The sequence below is a fragment of the Erythranthe guttata genome, chromosome 4 (genome assembly GCF_056151865.1).
Source record: "Erythranthe guttata isolate IM_541 chromosome 4, IM_541, whole genome shotgun sequence".
In the NCBI taxonomy this organism is placed as follows: domain Eukaryota; kingdom Viridiplantae; phylum Streptophyta; class Magnoliopsida; order Lamiales; family Phrymaceae; genus Erythranthe; species Erythranthe guttata.
The window spans coordinates 7,443,911-7,454,256 of record NC_142536.1 but is presented as its reverse complement, the minus strand read 5'-3'; the positions used below and the strand labels follow the sequence as shown (position 1 = coordinate 7,454,256).

Here is a 10,346-nt window from a genome sequence, read left to right as displayed (position 1 = left end):
GTATGAAGTTTAGGGTTTATTGTATTAATGACTTACAGGTGTTGCTTCCACGTCTTCAATCTCATCTTCACTACCTTCAGAACCTATTTCAACAAACCTATCAGCACTAATTCCAACAACTGGACCAGAAATTACTTCCAAAACCGGAGAAAGCAACGCTTTCTCTTTTGGGTACACAGAAAATGGTATAACCTAATAAACGTAAAAAATTTGTTAGCAATTACCTAATACATTATATATTTTGTAACTCAAAGTGTTACCTGTACTTGTTTTATCTGATCAAAAAGCAACCTAGCTGCTTCTTCATCGATTGGGATTTTGCTGTCTCGCCACCGGAAGAACCGGGGAAATTTGTAAACGCTGGTGGAAACCCCTAGTGACGTGATCCTTTCATGCACCCATGCCTGCGTATTTTGGAATCATTATTAATTGGTATATTCAATATAATATAATATATATTCACTATTAGATATCACTTACCAATAAGCCGATAGTGCATCCATCAAAATACTTTAACCCCCCCTTCAGATACATCTCCATATTCTCAACAAGAGTATCATATACCAACTTTCCTCATGCAAAAGACCCTAAAACCTCCAAATCTTCTACATGCGGATAAACCCACCTTTCTAACGTTTTGTTACCCTTTGGCAGTAGAATAGTATTAAACAGATAAATAGTGTACAATCTGCTGAAATCTTCAACAGATTGTTGATCGGTCATAACTGCATAGGCCTCCAGTTTATAACCAATATATGGCCTCGTCATTAATGATAACTTACCATCAAAAATACGTGTAATGAAATCAGTGTCTCTGCCATCCATATTCACATCCACCGGTACGCCTTCGTACTGCAGCCCTAATACGATAGATAATTGCTGCGGAGTGAATTCCAAGCGTATAGTATTTCCCCCAAACCAGAAGGCCTGATCTTCTGCATTGTACGCTTGCATGAGAGACACAACCCTAGGGAAGCTGTGGTTTATTTTAGGCATGTCCATGTAGTGATATAAGGGATTTTTCTTCAGTACTTCATAATGTTGTTTCTTCATCACTTTTTTCACACCTTCCTTAGTTGTTTGAAAGGCGAACGATGAGCACCTGCAGCCTATATATTGATAGCTTGCTGCAATCTTCTTTTACAACAATTCCTGCAATTACATACACATAAAACAAATACAATTATAACAAATACAACGTACTATAAAGTTCCACATGTCAATACCATCCGAAGTCACTAGTAATACCATTCAAAGGCACTAGTAATACTATTATGGCATATGACTTATACTACAGGACCATCAAACATTATACTTCTAGTACCACATGTCAATACCATCCGAAGTCACTAGTAATACTATTATGGCATATGAATTATACTACAGGACCATCAAACATTATACTTCTAGTACCACATGTCAATACCATCCGAAGTCACTAGTAATACCATTCAAAGGCACTAGTAATACTATTGTGGCATATGACACATACTACAGAACCATCAAAGATTATACTTCGAGTACTACATGTTAATACCATCTAAATGCACTATTAATACCATTACTGCGCATGACACATACTATAGAACCAGTACGAAAAATACAATAAGCCTCTTTCCCATATCCTATATGAAACCCTTGTTAGGACTCAAAATGCTTTGGGGACATGCTAATGTCACCGAAGAATAATACCCATGAGAAAACTGTTACAAAATCATGAAATTCGACAACAAATAAATGATCTTTGCAAACCCAAACAACAGAACAACAAATATTGGAACCGATTTAATGATTAGGGGAAACACCGAATAAAGTCGAGGCATAATACCCATGAGTGGATATGTCCAAAATCATGAAATTCTATAACAAATAAACCTTTTTGCCCTGCTTAAGCAACACCCAAATGGGTCTGTTTCCAAGAAAATGAAAAAAAAATAAAAAATCAAACCTTGTTGTTTGCCCTGCTTCACCATTGTTTATAAATGGGTTTGTTTATTTTTATTTTTCCGTTCGCTTTATTATTTTTCTGCGGTTTGTTGATTCTTCGTGCTTCGTAATTTCTTCCTTCTTTGTTGTTTCTCTGTTCTTCGTTTCTCTGTTCTGGCGTTTCTTCTTGGTCTGAAAATGGGTATAACTGAACGGTGGTTTTTTCTGCGCCTTTTTAGCTTCTTTTTTGTTGTTTGATTTTTGAAATGTAACGGGCAAAGAGCGTGTAACACATACGGCGCGTTGGAAGTTGTAAAGAAGTTATGTAAAATTAGTATAAAGTAAAGGGTATTTTAGTATTTGCACATTTTATTAGAGACTGATCTGCATATTAGGCGCGTGAGTAGGGACTGAATTGCCAGGGGAAACTACCTAGGGACTGATCTGTGTTTTGAGTTTTGAATTAGGGATTTATCTGTAGTTTCCCTTTTTACAACTAACCTTTAATTATATAATTCAAAGGTGTTAAACATAGGTATGTATGTCACATAAAATACGTATTAAATTTGTTATGAGTTGATTGGGGTCAGGCTAATGAGTACTTCACCGGTGCCCTTGTCCTTGATTCAGACTTCTGTCGCTCGAACAATATATGTTAAGCTGAATGATTGTGTTGAAAATTGAAATTATCAACTATTAAATATTTTGTCCTTTTTTTCTTTTATAAAACTGAATTTTTAGATGCCATACTTATTTAATCACACACACACACACCTAAAACAAAAGGCAAGTTTCTAAATTTAATTTCTTTTTTTTTTGTTACCATTTCCTGTATTTATTTAATTGAGTTGTTTTTAATCGTCTATAATATATAACTTTTAAATGCTCTTCTACAGTTTCTTGTGAAGAAATAACCTCTCCGATTCAAAAAGTTTTATTGTTTTCCTTTTCAAGAAAATAAAACACACACACACACAGTTTCCTGTGTGATCTATGAACTAAGAAGGTCTATCCCTAAGATGGTTTTTTTCTTGTGATCATGTCTATGTATGCGAGGCTATCAATTAAAAGTTGTAATTTCTTAAATTATATTCATTGAAGTAAAATAGCAAATTTTAAATTTAGATTCGTTAATATTATTTAGGGTAAATTACAACCACCCCTGATGTATGGTCAAATTACGAAAACCCCCCTCTCTTGTTTGGATAATTACAACCACCCCCTCAACTCCTCAAATTTAGTGGAATCTTCGAGATTATATGGAATATTACCACTTTTGTACCCGTTTTATCACATTCGAACTCTACAGTTTGAAGCAAAATGATCATAATATGTGTTTTTTGGCTTGTATATATCAGATTGTGGTGAATCAGAAACTATATTTTTACGCAAAAAGAGTACAAACTAGAGCATATTCCACGAAATCTAGATGATTATGTTGAATTTGACACCATAAGGGTGGAGGTGTAAGAAAAAAACATAGTTGAGAGGGTAGATGTAATTATCCAAACAAGAGGGGTCTTTTTGTAAATTGACCATACCTCAGGGGGTGTTTGTAATTTACTCTATTATTTATGGTAGTCGCTCGAGTTTCTTTGTGGATTTTTAAAGTAAAATAGCTAGTACTAAACACTCCAACTCTATTTACAAATTAAACAGAGATGACTAATTATCAGTGCAAGAGATGACTAATTATCAGTTCATACTAAATCATGGGGTAATAAATGTCATATATATATATATATATATATATATATATATATATATATATATATATATATATATATATATATATATATGGCGAGTTAGAAGTTATTTGAATCATAGATTTGATTAAATAATTATTCACTAAGCACACATACACATGAGTGTATATGTGATACGTGTAGATCTACGATTCAAATCCATCTAGCGTAAATACCCAGGTGTAACAATCTAATTTCTCATATATATATATATATATATATATATATATATATATATATATATATATATATATATATATATATATATATATATATATATACTAATGTATTTTAATTTGTGTAATTACTATTTCTAACTTCAAAATAAACCATCCTAATCAAGATTAAGAACCCTATAAAAAGTATTAATATGGTTTTCATTTTAATTACTAGATGTATAGGGCATGCAATTCCCAACTTGGTAATTGAAGCAACATAATAGAAATAAATACAAAGATATATGACACCATTACCCACACCTACTCCCTCAAAACATAATCCTGACAAGTTGCAATTGCTTTATTTAATGAGACACATAACTCTACTACTTATCTATTATAAAAACACCAAACATAACCCTAAATCAAATCACACAACCTTCTTTCTCATCTCCCTAATAAAGAAAATCAAAAGAAAAAAAAAAAACAATGGCTTTTTCCACCCTAGTCATAACTATAACCACACTTATCTTCACAATCCTCCTCTCCACCACTCCTCCATCATGCTCTTCCGCTCCTTCCCCATTCAAGAAAATCTACGCCTTCGGCGACTCGTACACCGACACCGGGAACACGAAAACCTCGACGGGCCCCACCGCCTTCAACCACGTCTCGAACCCTCCGTACGGCGTCACGTTCTTCCACCGCCCGACCAACCGCTACTCCGACGGCCGCATAGTCGTCGACTTTGTCGCGGAGGCACTCTCGCTCCCCTTGCTGCCGCCCTACCGGAACCCTAGCGCCGACCGGTCCCACGGCGTCAACTTCGCGGTCGGTGGGGCCACCGCAATCCGGCACGGGTTCTTCATGAAGAACAACATCACGTTCAACCTCGTCCCTCAGTCGCTCCAGACGCAGCTCGTTTGGTTCGACAAGATCTTGGAGAGCGATTACGGGTGCAAAGACTTGAAAACTACTCCGAGGGAGTGTCGAGGTGTTTTTGGCGATGCGTTGATTTGGCTCGGTGAAATCGGGGCCAATGATTACACATGCAGCCTCGGATCTTCTCTTTCGGGCAAAATCATTCAAACACTTGCCATAAATAGTGTCACTGGCTTCCTACAGGTGAAAATGACCGACACTTATTTTTTTAATTGTATACATATATAGCCCAAAACTGCATTCATTCCCCCAACCCTAGTTATATACATCAATGCATTTCCCAAGAAAAAAAAAATTAATTTAATGTGATTTGGGTGTAAATTTCAAAATTTCAATCACCTTAAAAATTCAATTGTCGGATATTCAAGATTTCCACCCACTAAATCGGGGAGTTAGATGCTACACCTGATTATTTACATCAGGTGGATTTAAACCGTAAATTTGATTAAATAACTTCACATTAAACATAGATACACATGGGTGTGCGCGTGATTATATGTAGATCAACGGTTCAATCCACCCAATGTAAATAACCAGATGTAACATCTAATTTCTTGTGTAAAAAATCTATATAAACATAAATTTTACTAAAAAAAAAGTGTCCCTCATAATTAACCATGATTAAATAATTCTTTTTTTTTAACTATGAAAATATATCTTGGGCTATTATAAAAAAAAAATTCTACATCACCATCCTCTTAACCTAATAAAATTTCAAGCTTGAACCTACAACAACTCTTCTCTCTTTTTCTTAACCCCGATTTCTTCTCTCTTCTTCTCTTTTTCGTTACGCGCTCTAATTTTATCTAATCAAAATTTGCATTGCATTACAGGCACTGATGAACAAGGGAGCAAAGTATATAGTCGTACAAGGACTACCGCAAACGGGCTGCACCACGTATTCCTTCTCACTTTCCTCCCCCGAAGACAGAGACGAAATGGGCTGCGTAGCCTCCATGAACAAGCTGTCGTCGGCCCACAACTCCGCCCTACAAGCCAAGCTCAACGTAATCAAGAACCAAAACCCGCAAGCCGTCATAGTTTACGCGGACTACTACAACGCACACCTCTCGCTGATGAAGAATTTCAAGAAACACGGTTTCAAGGAGCTGTACAAGGCGTGCTGCGGCTACGGCGGTGGGGCCTACAACTTTGATGTGTTCAACACCTGCGGTTCGCCTTCCTCCAGTTCGTGCAGTAACCCTTATGAGTACATTAACTGGGATGGAGCTCACTTGACGGAAGCCGTGTACAAAGTGCTCACGGATTCGTTCCTCAACGGGACTTTCTGCAGCCCTCCGTTTCATTATCTGGTCAGCAAGAAGCTTCAAAATTCTGTTATGGATTAATTAGTTATTTATCCTTAGATAATTAATTGATTTGTTGTTTGTTTGTGTTTGTTGAGTACTTTTATGTCTGGAAACAGTGTTATTAGGGTTTCGTGTGTCTGGAAACAACGCGTGTGTGCACTGTTTCACCTGAATAATTGTGTTTTGTGTTCTTTTTTTTATTTTTATTTACCAGTACGTACGTACTGTGAGTCTAGATATACATATTTATACCTCCTTTTTGTATAAGAAGTGAGACGTTTGTACTATATATTTGAGTTGTATTGTTGATTGTATTTCGGTTGAATGATTTGAATATGTCAAACAATGAGTATATATATATATATATATATATATATATATATATATATATATATATATATATATATATATATATATATATATATATATATATATATATATATATATATATATATATATATATATATATATATAGGGTAAACACAAACAACCCCATGAGGTAAGGATAAATTACGAAATTCCTATCATGTTTGGGTAATTGCAACTACGCCTCAATTATGACTCATTTTACATTTCTACCCTTATAGTGTCAAATTCAACATAATCTTCTAGATTCCGTAGAATGTTCTCTATTTTGTACTCGTTTTGTGCAAAAATGTAGTTTCCGATGCACCGCAATATAATATGATATTTACAAGTCAATAGACACATCTTCTGATCATTTTACATCAAAATGTGGAGCTCAAATATGATAAAACGGGTACAAACTTGATAATATTTCATATAATTTAGAAGATTCCACTAAATTTGACACCGCAATGGTTGACGCGTAAGAAGATTTCATAGTTGATGGATAGTTATATATAATTAGCCAAACATGAGGGGTTTTTTTTGTAATTTGACATTACTCAGAGATGGCGGAAATTTATTCAATCTATATATATATATATATATATATATATATATATATATATATATATATATATATATATATATATATATATATATATATATATATGTGTGTGTGTGTGTGTGTGTGTGTGTGTTTCATTGATAAATCATGAATGAGGGACTAGCTAGGTCTTACTGTCATACAATATAGGTCCTAGTACTGGAAATTGAGTGATGCATGCAAGCAGTCTGCAGTGTGTAAATAGAGTTGAGAAAAAGGCCACATGGTCCCCCAACCGTTACTAAAAAACATAGTATATTTTGTACAGAGATTTGTTCTTTGTTTTTTGGGTAAATTACGCCCAACCCCCTTAGGTAAGGTTAAATTAGTAAAAGATCCCTTATGTTTGGGTAGTTACAATTATTCCCCTCAACTATGAATATTTTTACACGTGCACCTTTGTATTGCCAAATTTAATAGAATGTTTTCCGGTTTGTAGCCATTATATTATCCTATTTGAGCTCCACATTTTGAAACAAGATGATCATTAGATGTATCTCTTGGCTTGTAAATATAAGATCATGGAACATAAAAATTGCACTTTTGTACAAAACGAGTACAAACTAGAGAACATTCCACAGAATGTAAAGATTTTGTTGAATTTGACACCAAAAGGGTGAACGTGTAAGAAGATTCATAGTTGAAGCAGTTTAACATCATTTGATTTGATTATTTTTTTTTTGTTGAAATATTTTAACAATATAATATATATATTATTAATTATTTAAGCTCGGCAAATAAATAAATAAAAAGGAACGCTCAAATTCCTCAAGTGTGAGAAGAAAAAAAAGGTTAAAGAGAAATAAGCTTTAGATATATAATTGTAAAATCAACAGTATTGTTGGTAGTGTATTAATAAATAGGAATTAAAATGAATTGACTAGCCCATGCCCGTGCTGTTCCCTTATCTGCAGTTGCATGTGGAGAGGACGTACTTCATTCAATTATTTGCAGGCCCTGTAATAAAATATTTATTTATTTATTATTTTAGTTTTTCTTTAATTTGCTTTTTCTTCTTACTTTTGCTGCGCATTGATCACTCTAACAATGATATAAACATTTATATTTTTTACCAACACGAGTTTATTTTTGTACGTTTTTTTACCAAAAAAGAAACATAAAATAAATAATTATTTGTTATATATGTTTATTAGAATAACATAGGCGCTTGAAAGTTATATCCCAAAATATAGTCATTTAAACTATCTATATATAAAGTCTTTGCAATTGACTACCTAAAACACATATTAGATGACAATAAAATGGATTTTAGTGACAACATAAAAATATTTTCATTTAATTTATGTATTTAGTGACATCTTAATTTTGATAGTGTCACGTACATGGTATCATGAATTCTATTTTTATTTTTATTTTGAAGATCAAAATAGAGATATATTAGGCACACTCGGCCAGCAAAGAGGGGAGAGTAGAATCCTCCAAAAAGTCCCAAACATAAATAGCAGCCAAATTATGAACAATGCGGTTGAAATGTCCCTTAACAAACAAAAAAGAAACAGAAACGAATAAACAAGACGATACGAACCACGCTAACTATGTGACGAGATCCGATATCAATACTTCGGATATCAAATCCTGGACCGTCCAAAGAAGGATTCAATGGTGGAACCGCGACCCATTGCCTATAAGGATGCAAGAACCTTGGTATGTGAAGACGCCACAGTCGATTGTGAAAGATCGATTCATAAGTCGGGGTGAACAAACAGAATCCACCGATATGTTCGAAAATTTCTTAAAGAACCAAAGAGAATAATCTCAATTTAATCATCAAAATTCGTCCATTAAAATAAGTCAAATTAGCAACCTATTTATAAATGCTAAAAGGACTCCTTTTTCACAAGGATAATGACTATTACTAAACTATAATAAGAAAACTATTAAATAAAAAATCATAGCCATAAATAACTCTAAAATAATACAAATATATAAAATTCTAATATAAAAATGTAATTTAATAAAATTCAAACTCCAAACATCAAGTCGACCACAGTAACACTTTTCATATCAAGTAGACACTTGGCGGTGCACGTATGTTAATCTCAAGCTAGATTTCTGACATCTTCCACACCAAATCTCTCTCGGATCAAAACATAAAAGTTTTAGATCTTTAAGTTGGCTTTTCCTAGCAATTCGAATCACCTTAATGAGACTTCAGATGAGAGAGTAATAAGCCGAATGATGTACTCTGCCATAGTCATACGAAACTTTCGGGATGCATGAAATTCGACTTGTCCAACGAATTTCCCACTTCATTGTCTTCCAATTCTTCGTGTTGGAGTTAGTTAGGATAATATTATACTCCCTCTCTTCAAAAGAATTCGTCCTCAAATTCGATTTCTTGGAATGAGCGTGTAGTATTGAAAGCGAATCCATGTGGCAGAAAGTTCTTCGCTGTATTTGGAACTACTCTCTCTCTCTTTTTTACGAACAATTAATCATGAAATTCCCAATTCAATAAACAAGATTAAATTTTCCTTGTTAGCACTCCGACCTAACGTTTATATAGAAACGCAAACCGGAAGTATGGAACAACCAACTTGACCCAATGGCTATATAGAACCACGAACCAAAGTTATAATGTTGACGCCACAAGAAAGAAATTTAATAGAGTTCACGAGATTAATGAATAACAAAACTTACTCGTTCTTTTTTTTCGATTTTTTTTAAGCAGTCTAGACAAAACCTAACTTAGACTCTAAGAAACTTCAAACAAAAAATAAATCGATTTTTTTTTTTTTTTTTTTTTTTTGGTTTATAGACTCTAAATAAACAAAGCGAAAAACTAGAAGACTCAACAACAATAGACGCAAAACGAAAAACAATAAACAAAACGAAGACACGAAAACAAAGACTTACTCAACAATAAAGATTAAGGATAGACGAAATCCTCTTAGGAAGATGACTCTGATACCAAATGATACGAACCACGCCAACCATGTGACGAGACCCGATATCAATACTTCGGATATCAAATATTCCTGGACCGTCCAAAGAAGGATTCAATGGTGGAACCGCGACCCATTACCTATAAGGAGGCAAGAACCTTGGTATGTGAAGACGCCACAATCGATTGCGTGAAAGATCAATTGATAAGTTGGGGCGGATTTCGATTGATAAGTCGGGGTGAACAAACGGAATCCACCGATATGTTCGAAAAATTCTTAAAGAACCAAAAAGAATAATATCAATTTAATCATCAAAATTCGTCCATTAAAATAAGTCAAATTGTCAACATATTTATAAGTGCTAAAAAGACATTTTTTCACAAGAAAAATAACTATTACCGAAACTA

General features: G+C 34.0%; 1 protein-coding gene across 1 annotated transcript; it reads left to right on the top strand.

The window, feature by feature from the left end:
- The first annotated feature begins 4,216 nt into the window (after positions 1-4,216).
- LOC105954730 (GDSL esterase/lipase At3g48460) lies at positions 4,217-6,406 on the top strand. Its single transcript, XM_012978411.2, has 2 exons — positions 4,217-4,954; positions 5,605-6,406. The coding sequence occupies exons 1-2, from the start codon at positions 4,319-4,321 to the stop codon at positions 6,118-6,120; spliced, it is 1,152 nt and encodes a 383-aa protein (XP_012833865.2). The 5' UTR covers positions 4,217-4,318; the 3' UTR covers positions 6,121-6,406.
- The last annotated feature ends 3,940 nt before the right edge of the window (positions 6,407-10,346 follow it).